Here is a 17,187-nt window from a genome sequence, read left to right on the forward strand (position 1 = left end):
CAATTACCTTCCAACTAAAGATAATTTTAAAATGAGGGTTGGAATGTTTCTCTGCATTGTCCGATATGGTAGTAACCATCTACATACAGATATTTAAATAAACTAAAATTCAGTTCTGCGGTCATACATACAGATCTTTTATGTCACCACATAAAGTTCTATAGGACAATGCTGATCTAGTCATAAAGACTTGGGTAACAGGTGAAAAACCAGCACAGAGGAAGAAGCAGAAGAAAACAAAAAGCTTGGAGGTAAAGAAGGACGTTGGGAGGCCCTTGTAATCCATGCAGGTGACAGTAAAACACGGAACTGCAGAAAGAACAGAAGCAGGACCTTCAACGGTGTAACTAGAAATACCAGGTGATGGTGTCTCTGGGGGAAGAAAAAATGGAAAAGTTCATTTCCAGTAGCCTAATAATTCAAATAAGCTCACCAAAGAACCTTCATCATACATTATTTTATGTTATGGTGACACGTTGTGAAGCTTTAACTTCCAAAAGTTTTGTCTTCCTCTAAAAATAGGGTGAGAAGCTTCCTACCCAAAATTAATGAAACAGACACCTGCGTAAGACAACTTTTAAACACATACACACCTGTGTGTACCTTCACACATACGCACACACACATATTAAGTGAACTTCATAGCAAAATTTGAAACAAATTGAGATTATTTCTAGCTGCAATGATTATAAGAGAGAATGTGTTTTTGGCTCTCTGCAATAAAATATATAATTCCTCATAATGTAATTTAGCTAAGTGGAAGTAGGTTATTATATACTGAAAGAAAAAGTAAATACACACTCAGTAAGAACTGTACTTAAAGAGAATCTCAGAAGAATACTCCAAATCCCTAAGAAGCGCAAGCACCTGGAGGAATGAACAGTGCCCTCCTAAGGGTGTGGACATGAAGAGACAACTAGATAAAACCCTGACCGATGCCAGCCACGTACACCACTGTTTCAGCCGTCTAAGTGGAATCATGGTCACAGGAACTTGAGCGCCACCATCACCTGGACCCTGCACTCTAATTCAGACAATTCCAGAACCCGACAGGTCTGCACTGCACTGAACCCTGAATTCTGACCATTCAGATGTGAATTGAGAGAGATGGCACAGTGGCTTGTTTGAAATTGTTTTAAATGTTTGACCTAATGGAGGGATGAGGAGGTCATAATCAGAGGGCGTCCTGTTGAGTGAAGACCCATGCTTTGCACTGTCCCGGGCTGCAGGCCTGGCAGGAAGCAATGGCACTGGATCGCAGGCTGAATCAAAACCATCTCCTAGAGGATAACACAAAATCTTAATGTATCTTCGGTACGACAGCGGCGTGGAATTTTGCCTTTAAATTCTGACCGTTAAGATGCAGAAGACAAAGAGGGTGTTTTATACATACCCTTTAAATATGCGCCTAACTCAGGGATGTTTGATTTCTTCATCTCTGAGGATGTGCCATGTGTTCCATTCAATATGCAGTGACCGTTATCACAAGATCTGAAGCAGAAATCAAAGGACAAAAATCGTTAAGGGTCACTGCTTTCCATTTAAAAGTCATTTGGGGGTGGGGAGATGATGGGAACCAGCAACCTTGCTCATATGATAAAGTTGGAAAATAAATATCATTAATTTACTTTTCTGGAAAAAGTGCAGGTAATGTTACTACATACTATTACTCAAATACTTTTACAAAGCAGAAGTAAATATTCCATAGAAGACAATCTTTTTTTTTTTTTTTTTAAGTGAAACCAACCATTAGAAGAGCCACAAAACTGTTCATATCCTAAACAGACTTGTGGAATTAACATATCATTTTGGAAGATTTCCATATTATCAAGTTTTTGAAGAAAAAAAATGTAATATGCAGGCAAAAATATGTAAAAGTTCCAGTGACTTCATTATTGATTAGTGATACTTAACAGTGTATTTTTATTTCTGTAATTTAAGCTTTCCTTATAAAAAACTGGAACCTATCAAGGAAGGAAAGAAAGTCAAAGTCGCTCAGTCGTGTCTGACTCTTTGCAACTCCATGGACTATGTAGTCCATGAAATTCTCCAGGCCAGAATACTGGAGCAGGTAGCCTTTCCCTTCTCCAGGGGATCTTCCCAACCCAGGGGTCAAACCCAGGTCTCCCACATTGCAGGCAGATTCTTTACCAGCTGAGCCACCAAGGAAGCCCAAGAATACTGGAGTGGGTAGCCTATCCCTTCTCCAGGGGATCTTCCCAACCCAGGAATCGAACTGGGGTCTCCTGCGTTGCAGGCGGATAAACTGCGTTGCAGTTCTTTACCAACTGAGCTATCAGGGAATTATCAAGGAAAGAGAATTATTAAATACTCAGAAAGTCCATAAAAATTAAGATAGGCATTTTCAAAGAACAGGAGCCTGGGGCATAATTTCACTATTGCCATGAACAAAACTCTGGTATTTCTGTCAGGTAAGTAGAAAAATGACTTTAGCAAAGGCCCTGGGTACACAACAGATATTTTAATCTGGGTGTCCCTAAAAGGACAATACTTACTAAACAGGTATTTTTTTTGTTGGCTTTAATGCTTTGGAATCAAACTGTGAACACAATGGCTAAGTCTGAGGCATAGGAAGAGAAGCACTGAGCTTATTTCGTCTTCAGAATATAATTGTGCAGCAGCAGACTCTGCTCACTCTGCTCACAAAGAGCTGCAGAAAGCAGAGTTTATATTTTACTTTTCTCAATTTACCCTGACTTCTTGGGGCAAAGTAAAAGTACATACATAATGGAGGAGATATTGGACATCTGAATAGTTATTGCAAAGTGCTTCATCTGAAATCCACTTCCTTTCTCTCTAGTGGCCACATCTCTTTAAGGGGACTGAGACGGTTCATTTAAAAATAGTTATCATGTATTTTCATAAAGTGATGGGTTTTTACTGAAACTGAATTATTCATCTACAGTTTAACATTTTCTATATATTGACAATTTACTTCTCCTGATATTCCAAAGAGAGGAAAAATGCAGAAAGAAGGTATCTAAGTTTAGAGTGCTTTGTAGAGGACCTAAGAAGATACTTCATCCATCAGCTCTCAAGAACAATCAAATAAAAAATTCACTCCAATTAAATTTAGGGATTATCAACATTTATGACTTCTCTATAACTGTAGAAAGATGGTAATGGTGGTCATAAATCAAATTTATTTTCAGGATTTCAGAGGCCTGTCACCAAAAATCTCATTGAATATGATGTGACAATTAAAATTTAAAGTCTTAAAATTACACCCCTTACTTACCCAGTGATGAAAATAGTAAGTGAGATCCCAAGGAGACCAAAAACAAAATCTCATCTTATTTCGGTTTTTAAAATTACTACAAATTTTTAAGCACCAAGGGAACTGAAAATTTTAACAGTGGATATTTGATGTTAAGGAATAACTTTTTTCTCTAATAAGAGCAGTGGACATTTGGCTCTTCTAACATAATAAATTATTACCTCTCAGTTATTTCTCTGTCTTCTCAATGATACTGTTTTACCAATAAATGCCCTAAAGGCCAGCAGTCTGCAAAAGAACACTTTGGTTTTCACTGTGAAACGTGAAAGTGTTAGTCACTCAGTCATGTCCTACTCTTTGTGACCCCATGGACTGTTGCCCGCCTGGCTCCTCTGTCCAAGGGATTCTCCAGGCAAGAATACCGGCATGGGTAGCCATCCCCTTTCTCCAGGGGATCTTCCCAGCCCAGGATCTTCTGAGCTCAGACGGTAAAGAATCCGCCTGCAATGTGGGAGACCTGGGTTTGATCCCTGAGTTGGGGAGAATCCCTGGAGGAGGGAATGACAACCCACTCCAGCATTCTTGCCTGGAGAATCCCATGGACAGAGGAGCCTGGTGGGCAACAGTCCATGGGGTCACAAAAGACATGATTGAGCGACTAACACTTTGAAATATGAAGCCCTGGACGGCTAACTGTTAATAACCCTGGTTAATAACTGTGCAGAGTGTTGAACTGTGATAATTCTAACCATGTAATTCATTAAGGCAGATCTCTGCTTTAAATGGAAACTTGCTTCTCTTTTTCCAAGTATTATAGTACAATACTTGAAGAAAGGCATCAAAACATTTTTTTTTTAAAGATATTTCTTCTGGAAAGAAAGGAACACTCCATGCATAAAACACTCTGTTGACTGGCTTGACCTCAGAAAGAAACGGCACACTACGTAAAGACGACATAGATGACTGACGTGTCCAACAGCTCTCCCGTTCCCAGTCAACAGAAGAGACTGCCAGGCAAGAGGCTGGGACCTGAGCAGCAGCTGAGCCCTCTTCCGCATACGCCAGGCAGAGCTCCAGGGATGTAATTATACAGAGAAAACTCAGGAAAGCTCAGGAAAGAAGTCTGAGGCTGAGATTTGACTTCCTGAGTACTAAATATACTTGGAGAAGGAAATGGCTACCCACTCCAGTATTCTTCCCTGGAATATCCCATGGATAGAGGAGCCTGGCAGGCTATATAGTCCATGGGGTCACAAAGAGTCAGACATGACTGAGCATTCACTGAATGTTAATATGTCAGATGTAAAAAAAAAAAAAAAGCAAAATATTATTAGATTATGATTTACTAATTCAATTATATAAATGCAGAATCATAAAGACAATCTAATATTTCAATACACACCACCCATTTTTAATAACAAAGACCGAGGGTGTCTCTATAGGAGGAAGAATAAATAGCTGACAAGAAGAAAAGAAAGGCAAAGACTATTCCTCACATGCTTGTTTAATCCAAGGGAAAGTAAAATAGTACCTGATAAAAATAGTTAAGCTAGATAATTTGTTTCAATTCTTCGAGATCTGAAGTAGGTAGCACATCAAGAAGGAAAATAAATGTTATACTAGTCCTTATATCATGAAGAAAAATTCTAAGGAAGGTTGGTATAATAACTTAGTTTCTAAGCAAGAGCTTTTCTTCATGAGATATGTGCTTAGAAGTGATAAAAAGCATTGAAAATAGCTTACTGAAAATCCATGAATTAATCACCACTATATAAAGCATCTACCTGCAATGCAGGAGACCTGGGTTCAATCCCTGGGTCGAGAAGATCTCCTGGAGAAGGAAATGGCAGCCCACTCCAATATTCTTGCCTGGAAAATCCCATGGATGGAGGAGCCTGCTAGGCTATAGTCCATGGGGTCACAAAGAGTCGGACACGACTGAGCAAATTCCCTCACTCATATGTAACCTACAGCAAAGTTTTACTAGAGTATAATTTGCTTTTTGTGGAGGGGGGGCAACAAATTATTGCATCAGACTTACTAGTCAACTAATTTAGTCAGAGGGCTTCCTAGTTAATTGAAATCTGCATCTTTTTGTTTTCTCTGAAAGTCATGGAGAAAAACAGTATTATAGGTGGAAGGGGTTTTGAGCAAGAAATAAAAGATTTTTCAGTAGACAGATGCGATTCAGTTTAAAAACAAATACCACAAATGATAATGCTTATCCAAATGTGAGGTGACAAAAAATGGCCCATATTCTTACCTAGGAGGAGGTTTTGCATTGTGACAATGAGATGGTTGTGAGTTCAAGGAAACAGGATGGGATGAAGGAATCTTGTATTCATCATCATCTTCCTCTACTGGGTCTCTTGTTTTCTCTGAAAGGGAATTCGCTAATGGACCAGTACACCTACCAGAGGGGGAAAAAAATCCAGTCTAGTTTTAGCATAATAATTTAGGACAGGCAACTCTTATGTGACCTATTTAAATCAAAGAATCTATGTTGTCTCTTGGGTTCATTTTTTAATTACAGGGTAACATCCTAAGGGCTATTCTTATACTAAATACAAATGAAAAGGATTTTTAATCTTTTGTTAAGACCCTATTGATGAAATAAAAGCACTTTCATACTTATAACTTTAAAATGGCACAATAAGAGAAACCAGTAACCTATCAAATAAAATGAAAAGGTCCTGGAGTTGTAAGTGAAGGCATACAATTATTTACATCAAATTAGTAAAATATTTACATTTTGTTCCAACTTAAATTTGTAAATTAAGATGATATAGATACACGGATACTCCGGATATAGATACATGGTTGTTTTATATATTAAGTATTTATAGGTCAAATTTCAGTCTCCTGTATTACGTATAGTTGAAAAAAATCCAGTTTCATTAATGAAACAGTTCTTTCTCCTGCAGAGTTACAATTCAGATAGTTAAATTTTTGCCCCAGCAACAACTAAGATCTAAAAATGACTGGAACAATTAGAAGTAGATAATAAGAGAACTGAATAAGTCTTTAAGTGGAGTCCATTGTTTTCATGGTGCAAATTTCCTGGCTATATTAAAAAAAGAATGAAAATATATAAAACAATTACCTAATAATAAATTTTTTCAAGCATTTTACTCATTCATGTGAGTAAATAAAGTCAATTAACAAGCCCAGAATACTTTTTTTTTTTTTAAACAGTTATTGTTAATGGAGTTTACTCTAAACCCTTGCTGACACCACTGAAAAACACCAGAATAGAAACACAGAAACCTACTGTGGCCAACTTTAGGACAACCAACTAGTTTGCAAGACACTGGAGGTACATATAGATCCAAAACATTTTGTGAATCATGAACTTCAAGATAAACCTGTTCATTTCTTTTTTTTAAAGTAAATCTTTGTGACTGCAATTTTGCAACACCTTCTGTAGAGGGAGCAAAAGGCCTTTGGTATAAGAGCCATCAAGACAAACAGTTTTTTCATTTTTATTTCTCCTTACTGGTTTGAATGAAAGCAACTTTAAGAGTTTTTCTCCCTGCCCATTATGAGAAGACATTCTGAAAAACTGAAAGGTTCTCAAATTTCAACCATATATCAGAGTCCCTAGGAAGTTCAGAGATGAATTTTCAAATCTATTTTTGCCCGTCTTTGAAGACTTTTTCAATACTAATGTTTGAATTCTTGTTTGTTTGAGCGACCTTGGGATTCAAAATGACAGTGCAGGGTGGAATCAAATCACAGTGGTGCGGGAACAGGAGTCCACTGTCACCAGGCTAATAACCCAAGGGGTACACCCACCACGGTGTAACCTGGAAAGATGTACAAATGAAAGATCCCAAATGAAGGCCACTGAGTCCATGGACTGCGAAATGGTGATCTGATGGGAATTAGAGCAGGGATTTCAAACATGAACTTTTCACAAACTCTATAAACATGTGGATATAAATTTAGCTAACACAAGGGCCAGAAGGGTTCTGTTAGCAAAAGAAATGAAAAAATCCACATACTTTCTATGTCCTAACATACTTTCATGTACAATGAATTTTTTTCCCCTAGGAACTTGAGGCATATATTGTATAAAAGAAAAAGATTTGTTGACCAAATATTCAAAACTCATTAATGTCAGGAATGTTCTATCTGCTTGTTCCAGCTTAATTCTAAAGATTTAAGAGTTTTCAAAGAAGCAGTGTACTATCACATAATGGACAATTTTTGATATCAAATCTGGATGATTGATTTTATCTTCAATGATAAAGAATTTCATCAAGGTAGTTCCCCCCGCCACTGTCTAGCTGCAAATCAACAGACAGAGTATCCTGAAGAAAAGGAAAAGCAAAGGGCATCTAATATTTTAGTGCGAAAACCTACTGTGGAGTGGGGTGTGTCAGACACTCAGTCGTGTCCGACTCTTTGTGACCCCATGGACTGTATAGTCCACGGAATTCTCCAGGCCAGAATACTGGAGTGGGTAGCCTTTCCCTTCTCCAGGGGATCTTCCCAACCCAGGGATCGAACCCAGGTCTCCCACATTTCAGGCAGATTCTTTACCAACTGAGCTATCCTACTCGTCGTAGATAATTAGCTTAAATATATTTTAAGGAAAGTCTTCGAGTGGCATTTGCTTCATATCTAAATCCAAAAAAAGGCCTGGATATCCTGATATCCCACTTATCACCATCTTAATAAAGTTCTAAATAGACTTTATTTCTCTTTATTGTATTTTTAATGCAGACTTTTTATATAAGTGTAATATTCTAATTAAAAATAAGCCAATATATAAGAATACTATTCCAGTGCATTTTATTCAGTATTATTTAAATTTTTATACAAAATTTATCTTAGTTCTGAAGGGAAAAAAGCAATTGCTATCACTTAAAAAAAGGCATGTAAACTGTGAACTTGGGGTGATTATGTGTAAATGCAGGTTCACCATTTTTAACAAAGGTGCCATTATGATGAAGGTCATTGAAAATGAAGACGGGCAGGCATGTGTAGGGGCGCCCCTGTGGCTCAGACGGTAAAAGAACCTCACTGCAATGCAGGAGACCCATGTTCTACCCCTGGGTCGGGAAGATCCTTGGAGAAGGGAATGGCTACCCACTCAGCATTCTTGCCTGGAGAATTCCATTGACAGATAGGCCTGGAAAGCTACAGTCCAGAGGATCGCAAAGAGTCAGACACAACTGAGTGATTAACACTTTTAGGCTTGTGTGGGGGCTATACAGAAAATATCTGTACCTCCTCCTGAATATTGCTGTGACTCAAAATGGCTCTAAAAACTAAAGTGTTAATAAAAGAATCTAAAAAAGAACAGATGTATGTATATATAACTGAATCAGTCTGTTCATCTGAAAATAACAGATCACTACAAATCAATTATATGCCAATAAAATTAAAATATTCATAAAATGAGAAAGGTACAAATAGATAATTTTCATACAAAATTTGTCTGGAAATTTGTCTATAAAATTTTACTATATATAAAATACCACAAAAGAAATTTCAATTTATGAAAATTATTACACTACTTGTAATTATTTTTGGAATATTGTGGTTTTTTGCCTTCAAACACTCATTCAAAATATAGGTTCAATTTTACTTGCAATCAGGTAAGTGGTAAAATTAAGTTTAAGAACTTTTGTTAACTATCATGTATGTTTACTTCTGGTAGTAGAGAAAATAGTTTACGTGACATGGGGAAAGGTTCACTCATTGATTTAGCTCATGGGAAATTTTTAGGATACCAAAGGAATAAAATAGAGCAATTTTATTTGGCTGGTTCCAAGTTAAAGCTGCCAAGTAAACCATCCTTCCATTTATAGCCAGTACTTCATTCCCTTTATATTATCATCATGCATTCACAGAGCGTTCTGCACTGTGGCTGTCATTTCTGAGTTAATACACTGGTAACGCACAAAGACACACAGTACTGAAGATACACAGCCATCCTTCCCACAGCCGGCACCTCTTGTTAAATTCAGCGTGTGCTATTTAAACCTTTAGTGAGAAATAATCCACTTTCTGCATGTGCACACTTGAAACAGAACAAGGATATATTTTCTAATGCTTTTCTTAGTGATTTTTGCATTTTGAACTGAAGGCTCACAGATACACTCCTCTGTAGCCTTCGACATTTCTGATTTGAGAGGTATATAATCAGAGGGGTGACCGTCTGGATGGCCCTTTGGCTTTACCTATGTAACTTATACCTCAAACATCACCCTTACCAAGTACTTTCTTCCCTTAATTTGAGCAGTTCCTGATACCTTCATTAGTTTGTCAGCTTTTCCAGGACCAAAGCAAAGTAGGAACATCCACCTTCACTGTTTATAGATGAACCTCCTGTGACGTTGCCCCACAAAACAGTAACTTTCTTTGAACCTGAATCTTTTCTATGATGTGTATTTAGTAAACGTTCATTCACTGACACTGTGTTTTCTCTATAGTCATCTAGGTCTTCCTTCTATTTCTGTCTTAGCTGCAAAATGCTTAAGGGTAGGCCCTGAGTCAACCAAGACCTGGCGTGGTGTGTCCCACAGAGCACTCCCGGCCGTCAGCCAAAAAGAAGGAGAGGCTATTAAGAGAGATAGGTGACCAAACTGTTATGGGAAAGAAAGCTATTTTTAGCATCCCTTTATAATGTAAAAAATGTTTGAAATATACTATTTTGCTTATTTTCTACATGTAACAAGCTTTAATAATCTCTGAAGGCAAGGTTTTAAAAAATATCTTTTATTAAAGTTGAATATTCAGAGCCTGGGATATATATATATATATACCTTAGTCCATAGGTCTTATACTAATCATCCTGGTCCTAACAGAGAAAACACCCAACTCAGAGAAATCACAGCCCAGCAAAGTGGTAGCACATAATCCAGCTGTATCTGAAATGAGGATTACACATGTGCCACCTGTAAGCCATTTCCCCAGCATCTCAGAGTGCGCTCCATAAACACACGTACTAATTTTAAGGATTCTTTTTATGACATCAAGAAGAATCAGGGTGGTATATTATTAGGCCAAATGTAAGCCTGAAGTATAAACACTTTCACTAGCTTGCTTTTAAGTTGGAGAAACAAATTTTACATTAATTTTTAAGTTAATTTATCCAGGCTCAATATTCATTCCTAACACTTCAAGGGGACTGTTTTAGAAATCAAGAAGATAAATGTTTAGAAAACTTTTTTTTTTGAGAATCTCATCTTCCAATAACATGTTGAACAGTAAAAACTTCACAATTATATTAAAAGTGTCACTACTTATAATTGCCAATAACTAGACACAACTCAGATGTCCCTCAGTAGAGGGATGGATAAACCACAGTGTGTTTTACAATGGAATACCTACTCTGGACAATAAAAAAGGAACAAACAAACAAACTTGACAGCTTGGATGAATGTCAGATTCCCTGTGCTAAGTTAAGTAGAAAGAAGCCAAACTCAAAAGAAACTATAACTAACTGTATGATTCTATTTAATATGACCTTCTGGAAAAAGCAAAACTATATGGACACAAATCAGACTGATAATTTCCAAGGGTTTCGGTAATGGAAGAAGTTGACACAGGGCCTGGGGGATTTTTTTGGAGTGAGGAACTGTTCTGAACTGTGGTAGTGAATATATGACTCAGAATTTGCCAAAACTCCCAAAACTGTACACTAATAAAGCAGGGTGAATGTTACTCTATGAAAATTATGCTTTAATAACTGGAAAATTTTCATTTAAAGCTCATAAATTCACTTTAACTCATTTAAGATATTGCAGATAGGCATCTTTCACAAACAAATATTCTTAATATCCCTGAAAAAGTGAAAAGTGAAAGTTAAGTCGCTTAGTAATGTCCGACTCTTTGCGACCCCGTGGGCTGTAGCCCACCAGGCTCCTCCATCCATGGGATTCTCCAGGCAAGAATACTGGAGTGGGTTGCCATTTCCTTCTCCAGGGGATCTTCCCGACCCAGGGATTAAACCCAGGTCTCCTGCATTGCAGGCAGATGCTTTAACCTCTGAGCTACCAGGGAAGCCCTAGGGGCTTTCAAATCACTTATCTAATTCTATTTGCACCTACAGAGAAATGTTGGCAGAAACAAGAAATGTTTGAATATGGTGGAATATGTCAAGATGCCTGCGCTTAATGTGAAAATAAAAATCTCATTCTAACCACATGCCTTTTCTATGAACAGATCAATATATTCATGGGGAAATGGAGAATATATGATAAATTATGCTTCTGTGGGACCAAAAAAAGACAGTATGAGGAATATAGTTTAGATTGTATACTTAAATAGAATGTAGTGGTTCACATTTCTAAGGCTTCTAATTATTTGTGAGCATAAATCAGTTGTATAGTAAATTACAAGTAAATTTGTCAGAGTATTGGGATTAATGTTAATACCAGTTTTCATCTTAGCTTTTACTCAGAGAAAATGAAAGATTAGTGAAATTAGTGGCACTCCCACACCCAGATCATAGCCATCCTCCAAATGTCATTTTCCCCTTAATGGATGAGAGAGAGAGATTATAATACTGTGTGAATTTAGATAGTATACAACTAAAATAAAAAGGAGAAAAGTAATACCCATAGTGGTTTTTACCTTTTCCACATATTCTCTTTCTGTTGAGACTAGTTTAAAATGATATACTTGCAGCCCTCAATTATTTTCATCACTGTGTCAACAAGTAGATTTTAGGGATCCACCACAAAACATTAGAAAACATGTGAGGATGGTCAAGCTGCTTTGCAGGAGATATGAACAAAATTTATAAACCAATAGGAATATGCAGAAAAAATAAAGTCTGAGTTTTAAATACTGAGTTGTATCAGTAGGCCAAAACCAAATGCACACGCATTTCTACATAATGCATCAATGAGAGAACGCCACAGCAATCACAGGGAACGAACTGAAAAGGACCCATTCCATGCCATCCTTCATGTATTAGGTCAGTGGTAACTTACAGAGAACTGCCATCTTCAATAGCAGTGCACCTTCCCATCCACCCAAGGTAAAGCAAACAAAAAAGAAACAATACTAATGCCTCATCTTGGCAAATATTGAAAATATTTTTACTTGAATAAAAGCAGGTTCAAAAATTAACAAGAGAGCGTCACTATTCATTCACTAGGGTTAAGAAAAGAATAGCTGTTAATTACATCTTGATCTTCCATCTAAAGTTTTCTACCACCTTATCTGTAAATCAATGAAATTAATTTCTTATCATTAAACATAAACAGGATTAAGGTAAAAGTGACACGCATGCTGTCCACACAGACCCTCAAGTGAACAATAACAGAACATGTTTTCCTGCTCCTTTGTGGTTAGCTATAAATAATGAAGCCTGGTATGCATCATATATAGGATGAAAAATTTCCATCAAGCATTTTTCCCTTAAGTTTTTAAAAATTACAACGTTATGTTTGCTTTAACAGCTCCTGTGGCTTAGTAATTTCTTCTCTGTTCTTCACTCCCCAGTCAAAACAAAGCAAAACAAAACAAAAATATCCCTTCTCCCATGAATTTGCTTATATATAATATAAAGTTTAAAGCTTCGACAGTATGTCCAACTGTCCCCTCAGCATCACTACTTGGACATGTGTGTGTAATTGGCACCTGAAACTCAACAAATCCTTAAGTCTTAAATTTACCACCTTTGCCCCCTACCCACACCTGCTCCTTCTCCAGTCTCCCTCCACCTGATAAATGACACCAACCCATTCACTCGGTTTCTTGAACAAAAATACCTATGTAAGAATCATCCCTGATTTATCATACCTCACAGACATACAATTTATTAACAGGTACTGTTGGGTCAAAACACAACCCAAGGTGGGCCATGTAACTCCAACGCCATCAGCCTGATCCAAGCCCTGGCCATCTCTTACTGGTTCACCGCATCAGACGGCTACACTCACTGGTCTCTCTGCTCCCACTTCTGCTGTCCTGAAGACAGTTCACACAGCCCCAAGCGAAACTCCTTAAACACACAAACCAGCATCAAGTCACAACATTGATCAAAACCCTCAACGGCTCCTAAAACTTAGCAAACCAGAGTTCTCTCCTGGCCTTAAAGGCAGTATGTGATCTAGCTCCTGTCTACTGTACTCCACCCCAGCCCTCCCGTCCCTCTTGCTCTTCCCCAGATATGCCAAAGGCGTTCACCTGCCTCACCGTTCTGTGCTTGAGTTCTAATCCTTTATGCTCTTCGCTCTGACAGCCTCATGGCTCGCTGCCTTCTTTCAGGTTTCTGTTCAGAATTACCTTTCCTGATGACCTCAACTAAAACATAAACCTTCCCATCACTATTTATCTCCTTCCCTGGTTTATTTTTCCTTCCAGCACTTACCACAACCAGACAGTATACTACAGTTATTTGCTTACTTGCTGTTCTCCCTAACTAGAGCACAGATTCCAGTGAGAGTGGGACTTTATCTTGTTGACTCTGACTCTCCAGTCAGTACATGCCGCTGAGTGAAAATGCAATAGGAAGGCAAAACTTGTCTTCTCCGTTCATTGAGCTTTTTGAGCTGCGGTGTTTGTGGTGTTGGAGAAGACTCTTGAGAGTCCCTTGGACTGCAAGGAGATCCAACCAGTCCATCCTAAAGGAGATCAGTCCTGGGTGTTCATTGGAAGGACTGATACTGAAGCTGAAACTCCAGTACTTTGGCCACCTGATGCAAAGAGCTGACTCATTGGAAAAGACCCTGATGCTGGGAGGGATTGGGGGCAGGAAGAAAAGGGGACGACAGAGGATGAGATGGCTGGATGGCATCACCGACTCGATGGACATGAATTTGAGTAAACTCCGGGAGTTGGTGATGGACAGGGAGGCCTGGCGTGCTGCAGTTCATGGGATCGCGAAAAGTCCGACACAACTAAGCGACTGAACTGAAAACATTAGGACCTTATCTGTTTAGAAAAAATCTGTAACAATGATCAACACCACCACCTCCAACAACAAAAAACCTTTTCTACAAAACTATGAATATTGATTCATGTGTATTTAAAAGCTTAGTAAGTTCAAAAGTACAAAAGGTATATTTATAAAAGACAAGAAACAAAAAGAATATTCTTTTAAAAAATGATATTCCTCAGCATTTCAGAACATTATCTTACCTGAAGTAATTATTCCATTAATACCCATAATAATACCTTTGCTTATTGGCCATCAATATCTTGTGTAAAGTAAAATAAATATTTTTAATTGTTTCACGTTTCATTTAATTTTGAAAAATCAAATTATCCCAAGATAAAACCTGACACTACAATGAAAAGAATCTACATAAATTTTTCCTTCTCCCCCTAAATTACAATTATCCACATTACAAGCATTAATTTAAGAATTTATAGCTGAGTGTCAATCAACTTAAATAGAAACATTTAAGGAAAAAAAATCAGTAAATCTATAATATGCACTAGTTGGGCTTCCCTGGTAGCTCAGCTGCTAAAGAGTCTGCCTGCAATGCAGGAGACCCCGGTTCAATTCCTGGGTTGGGAAGAGTCCCTGGAGAAGGGACAGGCTACGCCCTCCAGTATTCTTGGGCTTCCCTGCTGGCTCAGACAGTAAGAATCCACCTACGAGGGAAGAGACCTGGGTTCGATCCCTGGGCTGGGAAGACCCCCCTGGAAGCAGACATGACAACCCACTGCAGTATTCTTGCCTGGGACAGAGGAACCTGCTGGGCCACAGTCCATGGAGTCGAAAAGCTGGTCACGACTGAGGGGCTAAGCACACACAGACAGTCGTAGTTTCAGCTTGCTTTTACAAGAATCTATTTTTAAAATTAATTATATATTCTTCTAGGTCACCAGATAAATTACACCATAAAAGTCACAAAGTTATAATCATACTGTTTTACAAGAAAGTAAACACTATCACAGAGTAACCTCTTCCAGCAATATAATGGGGATCAGAGTAACATCAAATAATTTGACAGTTACACTTCAGTAAATATTAGTAACACAGTGCAGATTTAAAAGTAGATACCAGGGCTGACATTACTGAATTCACCACTGGGCTTTCAGCATGTGGGAGGACTGTCAAAGGTCTGTGCTGGGTAGGTCCTTTACCATCTGAGTCACCAGGGAAGCCCCTATGTTGGGTAGCAATCTGTTGGTTGGCTTTGGCCTAATTTTGAGCCAAGCACTAAGACACCAACATGGAAACGGACTTGAAGATCCAACATCCCTGTTATCACTGAGTGGCATTTTGCTAAGACCTCTATTCTACAACCCTCCAAAGCGGAGAATCTACACTCATTGTACTCTGGTTATACACTCAAATGAAGCTGAAATAACCAAAAACAAAGCAAGCAAATTAAAAAACCCAGAGCAGTAATCCAATTTACATTGGCTTCAAAAAATGGGATACAACCAACTAACTATAAATGAACATTCAAGTTGCCAAGTGTGCATTTGTAATTAATACTTTAGATAACTTTCTCTTAGAAAACCACTGCATGGAACCTAAAAAGTTGAAGCTGTAAAGGATTTAATTTTGTTTGGTTGCTAAATTGTATCTGACTCTTTTGTAACCCCATGGACTATGTAGCCTGCCAGGCTTCTCTGTCCATGGGATTATCCAAGCAAGAATACTGGAGTGGGTTGTCATTTCCTCCGCCAGGAGATCTTCCTGACCCAGGGACTGAACCTGTGCCTTCTGGATTGCAGGCAGGTTTTTTTACCAAGCCACCAGGGAAGCCCAAAGGATTTGAGAGATCATTTAAGATAAACAGATCCCTTCATTTATCAGATGGAGAAAGTGAGGCTCAGAGAAGTTACCTTGTTGAAAGATAGACAAATACTTCATTCTGGAGTCACTTCATCTAGTCACCCCTAAGTCTGATCTTATTAATATTTTAATGTTCACTTCAGAATTCCATCCTGGTTTCATAATAAATACAGGATAGCATAAATAATTAAGAAAAATGCTTATTAAAATATTGACAAAGGACAGCATGAATGTATCTCTACAATATAATCTAAATCATGTAAAAAAGTAAAAAAAAAAGTCAAATGTTAAAACTATGGGCACTGTTATTTGGGGTATGTATATGATTGTATTTATGTATCTGTTCCATTTTTTTCTTTCTTTATATATTTTCCATATTTTCTATAATGAATAACTGCTAACCATATGTCAAGAGTAAATAATAAAATGGAGACATAAACATGCTATTAAAAGCCAACACCTGTAATTTGAACTGTGGTTAATCTGCAGCATGCAAAATAGGAAATTAATTTGCTATTAAGGATGTACCATTAAAGTATTTTTCTTTTAAGTAAAGCAGCTACCTTGTTTCTGAGGGAAAAGAAACCAAGAGTAAATGGGACAAAAACATATCCACCTACATATACAAAATGAAATGTTAGAAAAATATCAATTAAATGCAGTTGAATATGAATTTGTTGTTGTTTATTTATAGGAAAAACAAGCACTTCACATTAAATATAAATGAAGCAAGTTGTAACCTCTGCCTTTTATCCCATTTGCCAATATGAATTTAATAAACAGAATGCAAAATTTTAATCTCTAATTGTAGCCAGATTTCATGTACTTCATTTTCTGATGCTCTCTGAATTAGAGGTAATTGAGCTTAGATGTTTTAATTATATATACATATATCCAGAGTTCATTTGGGGCTATAATATTATATGTTATTACTGATGTAGAGTCTACTACACAGAATATGTCTATTTGCTTCAAACTTCCATGTCTGCTACATATCTGGCAGCTCCAGGAAAAGTGGCCACTGGAGAATGGTCCAATTAGCTCAGTTCCCCACTGTCCCCTAAATGATGTCAATTTCACACTCTTTGCTTTTCCTCATGGACACCCCTTCCCAAGTGTGCTCATCCTCCATGGCTCAGTAAATTCCCAACCTCTCTGAAAACATCCTTGACTTACAAAGTCTATAATGGACTCTTCTCCAAGCATATACAAAAACTAACAAGTTAGA

The 17,187-nt window shown here is 37.7% G+C and overlaps 1 protein-coding gene across 7 annotated transcripts in view; it reads right to left on the reverse strand.

The window, feature by feature from the left end:
* Nucleotides 1-17,187, reverse strand: part of CBLB (Cbl proto-oncogene B) — a 220,278-nt gene that overhangs the window by 24,818 nt on the left and 178,273 nt on the right. For 4 of the 7 annotated variants that reach the window (XM_061134398.1, XM_061134400.1, XM_061134399.1 and 1 more), the window contains exons 14-16: nt 5,502-5,648; nt 1,394-1,491; nt 1,149-1,280 (exon numbers count right to left, since the gene is read on the reverse strand). In XM_061134398.1, the coding sequence (XP_060990381.1) occupies nt 1,149-1,280; nt 1,394-1,491; nt 5,502-5,648 (377 nt within the window). The remainder of the gene's footprint in view (nt 1-1,148; nt 1,281-1,393; nt 1,492-5,501; nt 5,649-17,187) is intronic. The other 3 variants (XM_061134402.1, XM_061134401.1, XM_061134403.1) reach the window with 3 other exon arrangements.

Source organism: Dama dama, chromosome 31, assembly GCF_033118175.1.
Source record: "Dama dama isolate Ldn47 chromosome 31, ASM3311817v1, whole genome shotgun sequence".
Classification (NCBI taxonomy): Eukaryota; Metazoa; Chordata; class Mammalia; order Artiodactyla; family Cervidae; genus Dama; species Dama dama.